We start from the raw sequence: 15,489 nt of genomic DNA, 5'->3' as shown, positions 1-15,489 counted from the left end.
AGAGTGCCCGGTTCACTAACCCTCCACCCTGGCAGGATAGGTAGCAGGTAGGGCTGAGTTCTAGCCACTGAATAAAGTTGGGCCCTCCCTCTTCCCGACTGTATAAACAATTTTCAGTGAGAAAGTACGTGCAGAACGATTAAGCTCTTTGGATTTTCCCCATCTTTACTGCTAAAAAACGTCAGATGTTGAAAAGCTTCCCCTCTTTGTATGTGTCATGTTTCACATACGTGTGCAATGTGTGCAGGAACACTTGCTGGTGTCCCCCAGAGGTGCTTGGTGTGCCTTTTGGATTCTGGGCACAGACCACGGGAGGGGCTCTGGTCTGAGAGGACCATGCACAGGTGCTGCGTCCTTGGCGACTTTGCGACTTGAAGTAGTTCTGCCGTTGGTGGGACCCGTGTGCGGCTCGCGGCTGGCGTGGGCCCAGCCCAGCAGCCGCAGGAGCAGTGGGAAGTCAGTTAACCAGGCGCCCCTGGTGGCGTTAACGCCAGGGTGACCTCCGCTAGCCTAACGGGTGCCTCTTGCCCACGCAGCCTGGTCAGCGAGGTGCACGAGGTGGACGACACCATCCAGACCCTGCAGCAGCGCCTGAGGGACGCGGAGGACACTCTGCAGTCGCTGGTCCACACCAAGGCCACCCTGGAGCACGACCTGGCGGTCAAAGCCAACACCCTGTACATCGACCAGGAGAAGTGCATGAGCATGCGCAAGAGCTTCCCCAGCACCCTGCGGCTGGTGGGCTTCTGCTAGGACCCCCACCCCCACCCCCCCGCCAACCGGCTCCCCGCGGGAGCAGGAAAGGCGGAAACGGGGCGCGTGCGCGCACGGCATGAGCCCTGATGCACCCACTTTATTAAAGGATCGTATTGATAGACATGTACCGGGCTCCTGTCTTGGAAAACCTTTCGTTTGTGTCCAGACCTTAATTCTCTACGATTTACTGGGCTTCTGGGCTAGAGAAATATGACCAATGTAATAGACCAGGTGAACAAGATTATTCGCAGTGCTTTTGGTGTTCTCTGTGTAACAGGAATGGGCCGGAAAGGAGAAATGTGTTTTCTCGGAGGCCGTGGGGTCAGGAATCCCCCCAGGGCGGATTTTGAGCTGTGCCTCCAGGGAAAGGCGGACAGAGGGGGACAGGTCTGTGGGGAGGTGGTGGTCGGGGTAGTCTGAGCAAGGGCGAAGATGGAAAAAGTTAGCTGCACGGGGACAGTGGTAGGGAGACCAGTTTGTGAGTCATAACGCAGGTGGGTGCATATGAGAAAATAGGGTGGGCGACTGGAAAGGGGGAGGGGCTTCACCCCCAGGTTCAGGAGTTGGGGGAGTGACGCACAGCTCTGCGCAGGGACACGGCCTTGTCAAGCAACGACTGAGCGAGGAAAGGGAGCCGGAGAGATGGCTGTGGAAGGAGAAATGCAGAACGTGTTACAGGAAATGGGCGGGACCGGCTACCTCTCCATGTGCGAGTGATGCCGAGTCCAGGGTGAATGGAGGCTTGGGTGCTAGGTCGGCTGGGAATCCGCACTTTGCTTACGCTCTAGGAGGCTCTGTGTTATCTCAGGGTTATTGATTTATTCCTAAATAACTTTTTCTTTATCACTAACATTTACTGATACGTATTTTGGAAAATAGAGAAAACACACACACACAGAACCCCTCAAAAGTACTCACTATCACAACACCCAGAAATAGTCCCTGACGTTTGCCAGCAGTTTATGGTATGTGCGTTCAGTCTTTTTGTGTGACTTTTATATGTGTATATAACATTTATTTACATAGGTAACTTGCACTATTTATATTTCTTTGCAAGTAGGTGTGGCATGTAAGGCTTCTATTTAAATTCATAATTAATAACAATATTTGGGGCCACACCGCTGACTTGTAATCTCCTTCTCCCTATTCAAATATTATAAATGGGCTTCCATGTCATTAGCTCTTCATGCACAACATCACCTTTTAAAACTCTGCCTTTAGTGTCTTTCAAAACGATAAATACCATTTGCGGAAGTTCCAGAAATACAAGCAGTAACATATTCATGTTTCTCTGTCTGACTTCTTTTACTGGAATCTAAAAAAGAAAATGAATGAATGTAACAAAACAGAAACAGATTCACAGACATCAGAACAAAGCAGTGGTTACAAGAAGGGAGGGGGAAGGGAGGGGCAAGATGGGGTGAGCGATTAAGAGATACAGACCGCTCTGTATAAAATAAGTAAGTGTCAAGGACATACTGCACAGCACAGGGAATACAGCCGCTATGCTGTAATGACTATTTTTACTTATTTTTTATGTTTTCAGTTGCAGTGTAGTTGATTTACAATGTTGTGTCTGTTTCTGTGTACAGCGTAGTGATTCGGTTTTACATATACATACATTCTTTTTCATTTTAGGCTATTAGAAGATATTGGATGCAGTTCCTTGTGGGACCTCATTGTTTATCTACTTTATATATATAGTAGCATGTATCTGTTAATCCCATAACTTTAAATGGAGTATAATTTATAAAAATATTGAATCACTATGTTGTACACCTGAAACTAATACTGTAAATCAACTGTACTTCAACAAAAAGATGAGACACAGACATGCAAAGGAAGAAAATAAAAATCTTCCATATTTCTAGACTCACTAGATGCCTTGATATACCTGTATTTTATTTCTGTATTTATTTTCCTTATTTCTGTGCATATTTTCCTTGCAAAAATGGAATCCTGAATAAAGCAGCCCTTACAAAGCACTTGCTGGTGACGGACCTCATTCTCCGTGCCCAGCTCACCTCGGCTAGTTTGTGCTTTTCCCATGTGAAAATACATACTCCTTCCATGTCATTAAGCCTCTTCTCACAGCTTCACTTTAACGGCTTTTTAATAGTCCATTATACTGAGGTTCTAGAATGGTCTGAGACCAAGTCCCCATTGTTGGGTATTTTTATGGTGCCTGGCCCTTCTTTATCACCATGTAACCATGGTTTAGTCTTACTAGCTAAGTGTTGGCAAACATCTTTGATATTTTCCTTAAGGTAAGTTCCTAGATCGGGAACCATGACATCAAAAGTTGTACACACACCGACAAAGGCTTTTATGGTGGCTTGTTAAGTCGCCCTCCTGGAAGTTTATGTCACCTGGCACTCCCACCAGCCGCCTAGGAGAGGGCGTGTCTTTCTGCATCTTGATAACCCTGTTATCTTTCTTTCCTACGGAATCAGAATAGTCTTGCTGCTTTCAGATCTCGCCTGTGGAGAGCAGTGATGGAGAACGTTATTCATGGGCCCTGGAATCTCTTCTGTTAACCGCTTGCCCTTGTTACTTACCTGTTTCCCCTGCGTCTGTATCTTTTTTTATTTGTTTTTAAGGGTTCCCTCAGTATCAGTCATATGACCCCTTCATCACAGGTACTGAACATATATTCTGCATGTGCCCCTGGCCTTTACACTTCATTTATGGTTTTTAATGTTCGGAGGGTGAACTGTGTAAACATTTCCTTTATGATTTATTTCTTTGGAGTTACACCAGGAAAGCTCTCCCTCACCCCAAGATGATTTACTTACGGTGTCTTCTAATTCCTTTCATGGCTTCTTTAACTGCACTTAACCATCCGGAATTCAATCTGTTGTGGGGCAGAGAGCTCGCTCTGATCCAGAAGCTCCAGAACGGGAAGATGAGATGACCGGAGGGCCGGGGTCTCTCTTTCCTCTCCCACGTCTCACTGCTGGCACCTTGCATGTGGATGCAAGACCCTTCTCTCTCTCTGTTAGCATTTTTTCCTGCCTGGGTTTTCCTTGCTCTGCCCTAACCACTGTCTATTAACCCCAAGCCCCATTTCTCTCTCTCTCTCTGTCTCTCTGTTTCTTAAAGGATTTTTTTCAGCAGACATTGGCTGGTCAACTTCACAAAGCATCTCAAAATGCTGGTAAACAGAAAGTATGATAAACTTGTACTAGGGTTATTTTCAGCAGCCTCAGTGTATCATTTTAGAAATCAAATTGTAGGTTTCGTCATTCTCCCTCTGCTTCTAATGGAAACAAAGATATGTAAGTGCCCCTGAAACACTCAGCAATTAGAGCAATCAAGTGTTGGTGGGCATCGGTTTTAGACAGTAGTGAGAATAAACATAAATTCCACGTCTCACTTGTTACATGTTTTGGGGAAAATCTTGCCGACTTTTTCCATGAATGATCATTTTTGTTTTTTATATATATATATACATATTTTTTTTCGAGGAATATGTGAGTGTGGAGTCCTTTTACTTAAACATGCGTTCCCAGCATTACAGGAATGTGATGGGAAGAAAATGTCGTTCAGACATAGGAAAAGGCTCGTTTTCTTGTTATTTTGGTAAACTGTGGGCAAGGCTCAATGCCACAAATAAACATTGGGTTTCTGGGCTTACACGCTGCAGCAAATACTCGAATGCTGGAGACCTGACCAGCCAAGTGTGGGATCCCGTGTGAGGATCACAGGTCTGCAAGGATCAACACGTGACCTGGCTTTATACATTCAGGCTCCAACTATCTTTAATATCACGTGGCTTTAAGAAGGGCTGCTGGAATGCCACAGGCTTCCACCCACCCAAGCATCATTCAGATTTAGACATGTGTGTAACTGCCCCTAAATAGCCACGGCACCTATAATTTTAGTAATTTCCATTTATGTCGCTGGAGAGTGTTGTCATAAACACCTCGCCAGGCACTTTTGAGTCCCAAGTTCATGCTGTAAATAGCTGTGGTGGGGTCGGGTTCTAGGTTATAATTTTTGTTTTGCACTGAAAATGGGGATGGGTTCCTTCCTTTCGTCGGCAGGGCTGACCCAGTGCAGGAGGAGGTGGAGTTGTTCCTCGTTTTTGGGGTCCCCAGATTGCCCTGTTGGTCTCTTCTCTTCTAGTCCCGGCCTGTGAACTGTTCCCAGCAGAGCTGGGTCCACCGCTGGTGGTGAGATTGCCAAGGCCAGCCTTCTGTGCGGGATGTTCTGACGGTGTTCCCTGAACCCTGTGTATTCACGCACTCTGGGCAAAAGAGACAACACCTACTCTCTCCACCAAGGACGGAAAATCTGTTTTACCCTGGGGACCAGCTCTAGAACACAGCCACCCTTCTCTGGAGTGTTGAGAAGGATTCTGAGGCCACACAGGTAAGGACCTAGAGGTCCGAAGGCTGGTCCAGTCAGCAGGGGTCCAGGACGGACACGCAGCAGCACGGATCCTGTGATCTCCGCTCTGCACAGTTCTGAATTCTCCCTCAGCTCAGATCTCTCTCTCCCAACATCGGAAGGTTTGCCTTTTGTGATCAACGGCTCGTCCCCCTCAGGACCCGGCTGTTTGCTAATTTTGCTAAGAGAATATAAGAGATCCTTTCCGCTGCCAACTTTTTCCTTTTAGCAAGGACCTTCCAACCGTGCTCTTGTTCACTGTGACCAAAAAGCGACCCTGGTAGCATCGTGGTAGAGGGAGGAAGGAACTCTGTTTAGAATCAATTAGACATTATCAATGGTTGTAGGGGTTTTTTTTTTTTTTAAAGAAAATTATTTTAAAACCAATGTGTTAGTTTTTCCAACAGCTATTCAATGAGGGTATCATCTTTTGAACAATGGTGAAGTCTTAGATCTAAACTTCTTTGATTCTGTCTTTAACTAAAATTTAAGGATAATATCTGCGCGTGAACTTGGTTTTGGCAGATAGAAGGAAAAACTCTCCAACTATAGGACAGAAGGTAACTCAATTCCAGAAATCAGCCTTGTCTAGCATCCTGCTAGCGGAAACCGCGGACGCTCACGGACCGTCGGACTGCCCTCCCTGGGCCTGGGTCTTGGCAGCATATATCCCTTAAAGAACATTCAGTCCCAAATGAGAGTTTATTGTGTTTTGTGACATTTAGCGGCATTTTGGTGCCAGTTAACTAAAATAGGTTCTTTCCCGTATGTGTGCATTTTGGGCTGTCACCTGGGCTGGGAGTTATAGCTTCAGAAATAGCTAACTTCCTCTTGAGAGAAAGGAGAATTTAGAACGAGGTCCCTCCCTTTCTTACCTTGGTTTGGATTCTGTTCATCTGACCTTGTGGAGTTCAAGACCCTTAGCTCACGACATATTTCTTTGCTCGCCTGGAGCTCCAGATACACAGGGATGTATTAATAAAATGAGGACCAAATGTTGTGGAGTAACAGTGTTAGGAGACATAGAAGGGAGTCTAAGTGTGAAATACAGAGATGAGGAGTCAATGAAAACCCCAAACCTGCAGATGCAGTGCTGTCTAGGGAGAATGTCGAGGGTCATCAGAGTTCTGACTGGTTGGTACTCAGGATGTGTAATTACTTTCAAGGAGGAGAGAAGTTTTGAGATGTGTTTATTGTTCATCCTTCAAGAAGAGAGGCTAATGTTTATCTCTTAGGGAGGGGGACGCTCAGAGACTCAGGGATGAGACAGAAGGACCCATGGGTGTTGAAATAATGATCATCTCTGTTGGTCAGCTTCATGATGGAAGAATCTATCTGTATAAGACAGAAAGGGACTTTGGGTATTAAATTGTTTCTTGAAGAAACAGACTCTTGGCTGATTTCCTAAATCTCAGACCACGTTGCTAAACCAGGCCACCAAGGAAGACGCCTTTATCAGACCAGGAAAACTCCCATCCAGTTGAGAAGCCACCTCTCCGGCTACTCCATCCAGAACTATTTCTATTGGAATCAGAAAGCTGCCTCTGCCAAATCAGGGAGTGGTGAATGCAGCTCCCAACCCCCAGGACATACCTTCCTCATCTTCAGGGGCAAAATCCACACCTTATATCTCTCCTCTCTTCCCCTACAGCTGAGACCCCACATCAGGCCTCACACGGGCACAGCCTGGTTAGTGCAGCCCCTCACATCTGCAGCTGGGGTTGCAAGACAGTCTGGGAAATGTTGTTTTGTTAAGAGCGGTTAGCCTCTAGAGTGTAGCGGGGCATCCGTTCTGAAGGTCTGAGCAGACACCCAGGTAGCCAAACCCGTCATCCCAAAGTTGGAAGAGACTGTTTGGTTGGAACCAGCTGACTATGATTAGGGATTTGGACTTGTGCTTGGACTCTCCCATGAGGTAGGGCTATGCTTCCCTCTTCCTGGAGCTCAGCTAAGTCCCAGATGATACGATGAGGTTTTTCAGTTGCTTGTCTGAATCCCCACTAATCCAGTTCCCAGATGCCGTGGAGGACACACCACAGACACTTGCTGTCTCTTCCAGTTAATGTTTCTGTTGTTAGTGAAGCTTCTGCTCTAGGCATTTCCCATAAATACTATTTTATGAGATTATTTCCAGCCACAGCATCTTCTTCTGGTGGTACTTTTGCTGTCGGCACTGTCTGACAGAGCTTTCTGCAGTGATGGGCAGGCTCTACATCTTCTCTGTCCAAAATGGTAGCAACCAGCCACTTGTTGCTATCGAATACTGCCTAAGGGTCCACAGGAAAATTTAGGGCACTAAATCTCAGGAAAGCTGTTTAGTGGTTCCATGTCACAGAGCCAGAGTAGGGCAAATCCAGACGTAAGCTCACATCTTCTGACTCTCAGTAATCTTTCTTCTATGCTATGACTGGCTGGTCTCATGCAACCATTTATTTGTAACGTTTTACGGAGCATCTGTTAAGTGTAGTGAATGTTATGGGGATGCCAAGAAATAAAATAGCTCCATTGGGTCAAAAAGAATGAGAAATATGGTGTATACACACACACACACACACACACACACACACACACACACACACACACACACAATATGGAATATTACTCAGCCACAAAAAAGAATGAAACAATGCCATTTCCAGCAACATGGATAGACCTAGAGATGATCATACTAAATGAAATAAGCCAGAAACAGAGGGAAAAAATGCCATATGATACCAGTCATATGTGAAAAAATGACACAAATGAACTTATTTATGGAACAGAAACAGACTCACAGACAGAGAAAACAAACTTATGGCTGCCAGGGAGTAAAGGTGGGGGAGGGATAACTTGGGCATTTGAGGTTTGCAGATACACACAATCATATATAAAATAGATAAACAACAAAATCCTACTATACATCACAGGGAACTATACTCAGTATCTTGTAATAACCTGTGATGAAAAAGAATATAAAAAGAATATAACTGTATCAGTCTGCTGTACATTGGGAACTAACACAACATTGTAAGTTGACTAGACTTCAATTAAAGATAAAAAACACGCAGCCAGGTACACACAGGCTTTGTGCACGTGACCGTGTATAGGATACACCGCCATGTACATATAACACTTTCCTTATAAGTAAATACGAACTTTCATGATCATGAGAAAAGGAGGGGGATGAGCAATGAGAAGAGAGAATCACTTCATTGACTTCTAAGGGCAAAGAAGAAAAAGGGAGGGTCCCGGTGTTCGCCCTCAGGAGCCCGGAGGGGAGGCCAGTGCCGTGGTACCAGGTGGGCTGTGTTCTGGGTCTGTGATGCTCAGGCAAGGCTCTTGACCACTGGAGGTTCTTTAGAGCCTGACACACACAGGCTACAAGCGGCAAACCCCACCGGCTGAGCCACTCCAGTTTCTCCTGGTTTGGTGAGAGTGAGGCTAAGTGCCTTGCCCAAGCCCACGCAGCTACTGAGAGTCCGAGTCCAGGCTGAAATCCAGATCCGGGCAGCAGTGAGTACGGATGCTGCAAACCAAGTCTGTGCAGACTGTGGTGGTCCTGAGGGCCAGGCTAGGACATTTAGATTTGATCCACTGACAGCAGGAAGCCAGAGAAGGCTTTCATGAACTCCTCAGTGGAAGCTACCGAGGAGGCAGGAAGTAGGAAAAATAAGCTCGTGGCGGTCAGAGAGGAAGGGTGGGAGGGTTTCCTGGAAAACCGTGTGTCAAGGTTTTATCTTGTAGAGGCTCCTTTCTCTCGCAGCCAGAAGATGTCCTGGAGGCACTGGGGACCATGGTGGCATTGGAACGTCAAGGATGGAGACTGTTCTAGGAGAATCCGCAGTTAGCAGTTCATTTTCAGATCAGGAGGATGCTAACTGAAGGCAGACGGAGCCGTGAGAATGTTCAGCTGGTGCTTGGTGAACACAGGCGGGTAAGCCAAACCGTGACGTGCTCTTTGGATTTGGGGGAGAGGGGAGGTAAGCAGCGTGTACAGATTGTGCACAAAGAGCAGCAAGGCAAGGGGTGGGGCAGAGAAGGTGCCCCCAGAAGAGTCAGAGGAGGGCCAGGGAGGGCAGTGGAGAGAACACAGGTGGGTCCAGGCAGTGTGGCGACCTGTAAGGGGTCACAGCAGGCGGAAGACCAGTAGGCTTGAAGGCCGTGAAGGAGATGGCAGATAACTTTAACAGGTCTCTGGGTGGGAGCAGCGGGGCCAGAGGACACAGGAATTTAAGGGAAACGGGGATACGTTTCTGGGGTAACAATGCACTTTTTGGTTGAGCTGAGCTTTTGAATTTTCCAAATTCTGTGGCATGATTTGGTTGCAGTTTTAAAACACCGCCTACCCAATAATCTGTCATCTGTCTATTCCTCTGGTAATCATAAAATCCCCAAATGTCGGGAGAGAGTCCAATTCTTGCCGTACGTCCTTTGCACCAAGTGTTCATCTCTTTAAGAATCCTCATAAATTGCCAAACACATAGCTAAGGTATCCCCCATGTGCAAAGCCCTGGGCACTGCTGAAGTGGCCTTGACTGATGTTATCAGCGCCCTGAAGGAAGGCTTTAAAAAGAGCCAAAACTCAGTCCTAAATTCGAATGCTCATTTGAGTGCCTTTTACCCAGTGCAGTCTGTGTGGAAAGTACAGCCTGTACTTCCTGCAGAAACCTTCACGCCAGGTGCTGAAAAGACATGGATGCCAAATGCACAGCACTGGAATTTAATGTCTGATTTGAGCGTCATTCCTGCCTTATTGTGTCGTGATGAACATGCACGGTGTGGGTCCTGGGGAGACCGACACTGTGGAAGGATTTCTTTTACTTACATGGCAACCTCTCCCTCAGTGTTAGTGCTAGTGTACTCTGGCCCCGACCCATGTTTTCCAGTCCTCACCATGACTCACACAATAATTGTTCACTAAAATAAGTACATTTTCTTCCGTACTGTAAGTTTCCAACAGAAAAAAGTCGCTAGCCTCCTCTTCCTTGAATGTATGTCACTCATATTCCGAGTGAGTTCAAAAGTTGGTACATCAGTGGTTTAATCCAACCACAAACCAAAACCAAACACAAGCCTCACCACTACCCTCATGAAATTCTTCCAGATTATAGATGCTATTAATACTCTGTGTCATCCAGCTGGCATCCACCGATTAATGAATTCCATTGCTATGTATAAGTCAGGTTGGGCTCAGTTATGCTGCAGTAACAAATGGCCCCCGGATCTCACCCAGTAAGGATGGTGTCCAGCTCAGGGCAGCTGAAGACTCTGTTGAGTGTCTTCCTCATTCTGAGATCCAGGCTGGTGGAATAACCACTGTTGGAACACTGACAAGTTGTCACAGCAGCGGGAGAGAGAGCGCTCGGAACATTGTTTTTCCACTCTCATTTCTCAGACTGCAGCAGGTCACGTGACCATGCCTGACTTCAAAGGCAGCAGGGAGACGTGGTGCTGTCAGGCATGCAGAAGGCAAAGGACTGCAAATAGGTAGGGAATGGCCCTAATGACTTCCATATGCTTATTTGACTTCCTCTCTGAGCCATAAGTGTGTCAAAAGCTATGAAATTGGTTTTACAAACTTGGGGAAAATATTTTGACTCAAACCTGTTTATGCTTTGGAGAGGGCTTTGAACGTTGGCTTTGAAGTTTTTGACTCCTTAGATGAAACTATGTCATTTAAGACTGGAAAGCAAGATTTTGTGGGCGTTCTAGAAAAAAATGCTCGATGGGTTTATTTTAAAAAAGGTCACTGTTGAGAAACGATGTAAAATCTTATTACTCCTTTTTAATAAAATTTCTGAACGGGACAAATCATTGCAGAGTAGAAAGGAATCAATTCCTTGGTCCAGGGAAACCCAATTAAAAATGTATTTGCTGGACTTTTCATTCAGCTCTCCATTTGGAATGGTAGGCAGTCTCCTCCCCTGCCCCCGTTCTGGAACATGCAGAGCGCAGTCTATATTTGAACCAGACTGGATTCCTCTCCCTGTTTATATTTGTGATGTTATTTTGAGCGGCAGCATTTATATGACTATTTTCACGACACTCTTTTGCTTAACAAACCACTCCTGAGTCATTGATTCTTCTCTGTGAACCGGGGATTTAATACAACAGAAGGGTGACGACGGAAAAGAAGGGCGAGCGAAACGAAGAAGAATTTAAGAAGAAAGCAACACCAGGTGCTTAGATGAATTATGTAGATGTCCTTGTGCAGGATGGCTAGCAAGTCAATAAAAGTTGATTCATGAAAACAATATAAGCAAAGCTCTGTGTCCCCAAGGACGGATAATGTAGAAAACCTCAACTCTCTGATTTTCGGGAAATGGGGAACAATCTGAAAAGTGCCAAGCTTGTAATCTCCAGACAATGTGACCCCCCCATTCTCTCAATGTCCCTCTCAATACCCCCAACAAATATGGGGGTTTATCGTGTGCCCCTTATGGCAAGAGACGCTGCAGTCACCTAACGCCCCCCCCCCCCGTCCCGGCAGACCCCCGCGGCGGGAGCAGAGGCTGGCGGCCTTCCTCTCCGCCTGCTGCGGGCTGCGTGCGCAGGCCTCCCTGAGCAGCAGTGGGACGTCTTCGTTTTCACGCTTCCTTTTTAGTGGGGGTCTGGGGACACCAACCGAGAGCCCAGCACCCGAGTGCCAGAGCGTGGGACAGGACGGAGGTTCCTTCCTTCCCGGCTGTTACCCCAGAAGTGGAATCTAGGGACCACATTCTCAGATGGCAACAGAGAGAGAGTCCCCAGAGAATTCCTGACTCAGCCACTGACTCTGGCACAGGCGTGAGGATTTACATAGCCGCTGAAAATACCAGAAACATGAGCAGTGGCTTGACCCCGGTGGCCCCAGTGCCGTGAATGAACTTCATGGCTCAGTGAGCCAGTGGCCCCCATTCCTCCCTGGGGAAGGACCCGGGAAGGACAAGGGAGAGGCCGGCCACCTTCCCTTCAAACGCCTCCCACAGGGAGGAGAAAGTCCATTCTTCTGTGAAGAAAATAAGGAAATGGCGAGAAAAGTGTTCCTTCTAGCAGGACTCGTGTTTATTGACTGCTATGGGTGAATGTTTGTGTCCCCCTAACATTCATGTGTTGAAACCTGCCCCCAAGCCAAGGTGACGGTATTGGGGGGGGCCTCTGGGAGGTGGAGTCTTTATGAATGGAATTGGCATCTTTATAAATATGGCCCTAGAAACTCTCTGTCCCTTCCATCGTGTGACGGTGGAAAAGACACCCATCTGTGGACCAGGAAGCCGGCTCTCACCAGACGCCAAGGCTGCTGGCCTCTTGGTCTTGGACTTCCAGCCCCCAAAATGGCGAGAAATAAACTTCTGCTGTACGTTAGCTGCCCAGTCTGTGGGATTTTGTTACAGCAGCCTGACCTGAATGTACTAGGACGTTGACTCAGAAGTCGGTGGTAGCAGTAGAGAACTTGAACGTGGCCGGCAGTACGCACATCGGAGGGTGGTGACTCCATCCGACTCAACTTGTGTGGGCGCCTCACAGGTGAGGTGAGGCACGGGGCATGTCACAGTGATGTGGAGAGGGGACAGGGCTGACCTCGTGCTCCAGGGCTCCTGGGAGGCAGGACACGAGGACGGGGCAGGGTGAAGGTCACTCAAGAAGGACAGAGGAAGGGTCTTTGCGGGTAAGGAGGGAGGTGGGGGAGGCGGGGGAGCTCTATTTTGGACCCGGGAAAGCTTAATACTGAAATTGAAAGGTGGAGACAGATGGATGGACTGAACTGTGACAGGAATAGTGTGAACACAGGTGTAGAAAGGGGGTGTGCGTCCTCGTTGGCTGGGACGACGGATTCGGGGGGCACAGGAGGGGAGGACATGTCTGGGAAGGCATACGGGGGGCATAAACCTTACTGCCCAGTGCATGAGGAGGCGTGAGGGTGGGGCTGTGAGCTTTGGGAAGATGCATTTGGCTGTAGTGGTGGAGTCTGTGGGAGGAGGCAGGTCTGGGGGGCAGCAGAGTTAGGGGTGGGTGGGATAAGGTTTGGCAGAAAGTGAGTTTGGCTGACGGACGGACTGCAAAGGGACATAATTCTCCTTACAAAGGAAGAAAGAAAGGAGAAAGCAAGCCTGCTCTGGAAGGAGAGTCTCTTCCGGGGGAAAGGCGGCCAGGCGAGGAGCTGCAAGTCTCTTCTCTCAAATTTCTCTTCCCTTTGCAGATTCCCTCCTTAATTTCCAAAGCTGCACCCCTGTTCTGTGTAGGGATGTGTTACGAGCTGAAGGTGTCCCCCGAAAAGTCCTGGGTTCAAGTCCTAAACCCCAGTATCTCAGAATGTGATGTATTTAGGGACAGGGTCCTTAAAAAGATAACTGAGGTTTTACTTTTATCTAATAATTTAGATTGAAATAACCACACGCGCGCCTTTACAGATGTGTGCTGTTGCGCAGGGCAGGCCCCGCCCCTGGCAGGCGGTAACGAGCACTCCGCGCCCGTGAACGCGCCCTGGATCTTTCTCCACGAAACAAAAATAAAAACAATGAAAAAGAAAGATACGTTAACACGGGATCATCTGGGTGGGCTTCAGCCCAATGACGGGCGTCCTTCTCAGAGGGCGACTGCGGCGCGGACGGGGGAAGGCCTCGGGAAGACGCTCCGTCACAGCGCGGGTGGCAAGCGACGTCTTTTGCCGCCTCAGAGCCCGGCTGAGAGGAGACATTCGGTTCAGTTCGGGAGACGGCAGAAAGGAACCCGCCTCACACCCACGGTCAAACCAGGTCATCCATCGGGCTCGTAGGGGAGGACTTGCTTTTTAAAGACTCCAGTGACTCACCCCATTTGTGAAAGAATTGGATGCCTTTGGGTCCTCTCGCTGCTTCCTGCTTCCGGAGGGGCCCCGCGGGCACAGCTCCGTCATTCTGTTGCCGAGCCCTGTGGTCACACGTGCTGAGAGTGGGGTTAGGACTCAGACCACAAGTGGCCTGTGGCTGGAGCCTGTGGCCAGGAGAAGAGCACTAGAAGCCAGTGTCACACCCCCAGGCTCGTCTACAGACCAGCGGGGACCTCCTGGGAACCTGTGTGGCCGGCGCGGCCCCAGGCACGGGCGGGGAGGCTGCGAGGTGGGCAGAGGAGGGCGGAGGCCTCTCCCCTCGCCTGGGAGAAGCGCTGGAGGCACGTTCTCTGGCACAGACTGACCCCTCCGAGTGCTCCAGGAGCGTCGTTCTGAGCAGAGGAGCTGCCCGGTCTGGGTGAACACAGGTCAGTCCCTCAGATGTTTTGACCATGACTGGACGTTCAGACCACACCGCCTTTCATCAGAGGCCTCCAGCATAGCTCACATCGAATCCTGGCCCCGTGCCAGGCTGTGGCTTGTCAAGAACGATCAGATCTGCCGACCCAGGGACCAGACACCGCAGAGTGTTTATCCTCTGAGAGAAAGTGAACCGGGAGAAAGTCGAAGTTTGAGATTAAACGGTGTGAATGCTCACACAGGAGGGTCCAGTTCTGGTTTTCCAGCTAATGGACTTGGGAAGTTCCTTTCTCCCTGGAACCTCACTTTCCTCATGTTTAAAATGGGAATCATAAAAATAACATGTCTCCATACCCAGGGCTTTGAAGTTTTTAATTAGATTAGAACAAACACGTGTATGTATGTGTATGACTGAACTGCTATGCTGGGCACCAGAAGTTGACACAACATTGTAAACTGACTCCGCTTCAGTTACAAAAAAGCAAATAGGGTTCCTACTTTATTGTAGGAAAGCTCTCAACGTTCCTGCCCGCACGTTACACATCCGGGAAGCACCAGAGAGGGTGGTGGTGAAACACTAATGGCCTTCAAAGAAGAGTTTATCACGGCTCTAGGCATCCTCAAGACAGCCTATGTGTCTACTGTACCAAATTCTATTTGCCTTAAACCAGTCTTGAAGCCCAAGTGACAGAAAGGAAACTAGAGTATTCATTAGGTTGGAAATTTAATGTTTCAAGTAAGGTGGGGGGATGGTGTAGCTCAGGGGTAGAACGCGTGCTTAACATGCCACAAGGTCCTGGGTTCAATCCCCAGGACCTCCATCAAGTCAGTCAATCAATCAATCAAATTACCTCCCTGCTACCCACTCCAAAGGAAAAAAAAAGTGATAATAAAATTTTTTTAAATGAAAGAGGGATTGTCATCATTACTACCAATCCCACAGACATTAAAACAATAAATAAAATATTTGAAGTAACATAAGTAAATGAGTTGTGGAACAGCTCAACGCACTGTTTAACAGCTCAAGTGTGGTGCCGATAAACACGGGGCCGCCGCGTTCTCGTGCAGGCATTTTAGTCATATACGGAGGCTGGGAGATGTGCTTTTTTCTCTAACCACCCACTCATCCGTTCATTCAACAAATATTAATAAAG

The 15,489-nt window shown here is 47.9% G+C and overlaps 1 protein-coding gene across 2 annotated transcripts in view; it reads left to right on the top strand.

Moving 5' to 3' along the window:
• Nucleotides 1–877, top strand: part of TEKT3 (tektin 3) — a 62,506-nt gene extending 61,629 nt beyond the window's left edge. Inside the window, exon 8 of one of the 2 annotated variants that reach the window (XM_032498842.1) lies at nucleotides 537–877. In XM_032498842.1, coding sequence (XP_032354733.1) covers nucleotides 537–753 — 217 coding nt within the window. In that variant the 3' untranslated portion in view covers nucleotides 754–877. The remainder of the gene's footprint in view (nucleotides 1–536) is intronic. The other variant, XM_032498843.1, reaches the window with a different exon arrangement.
• The last annotated feature ends 14,612 nt before the right edge of the window (nucleotides 878–15,489 follow it).

Source organism: Camelus ferus, chromosome 16, assembly GCF_009834535.1.
Source record: "Camelus ferus isolate YT-003-E chromosome 16, BCGSAC_Cfer_1.0, whole genome shotgun sequence".
Taxonomy (NCBI): domain Eukaryota; kingdom Metazoa; phylum Chordata; class Mammalia; order Artiodactyla; family Camelidae; genus Camelus; species Camelus ferus.
Note: the sequence above shows the minus strand (reverse complement) of the source record. Positions and strands in the feature narration are given on the sequence as shown.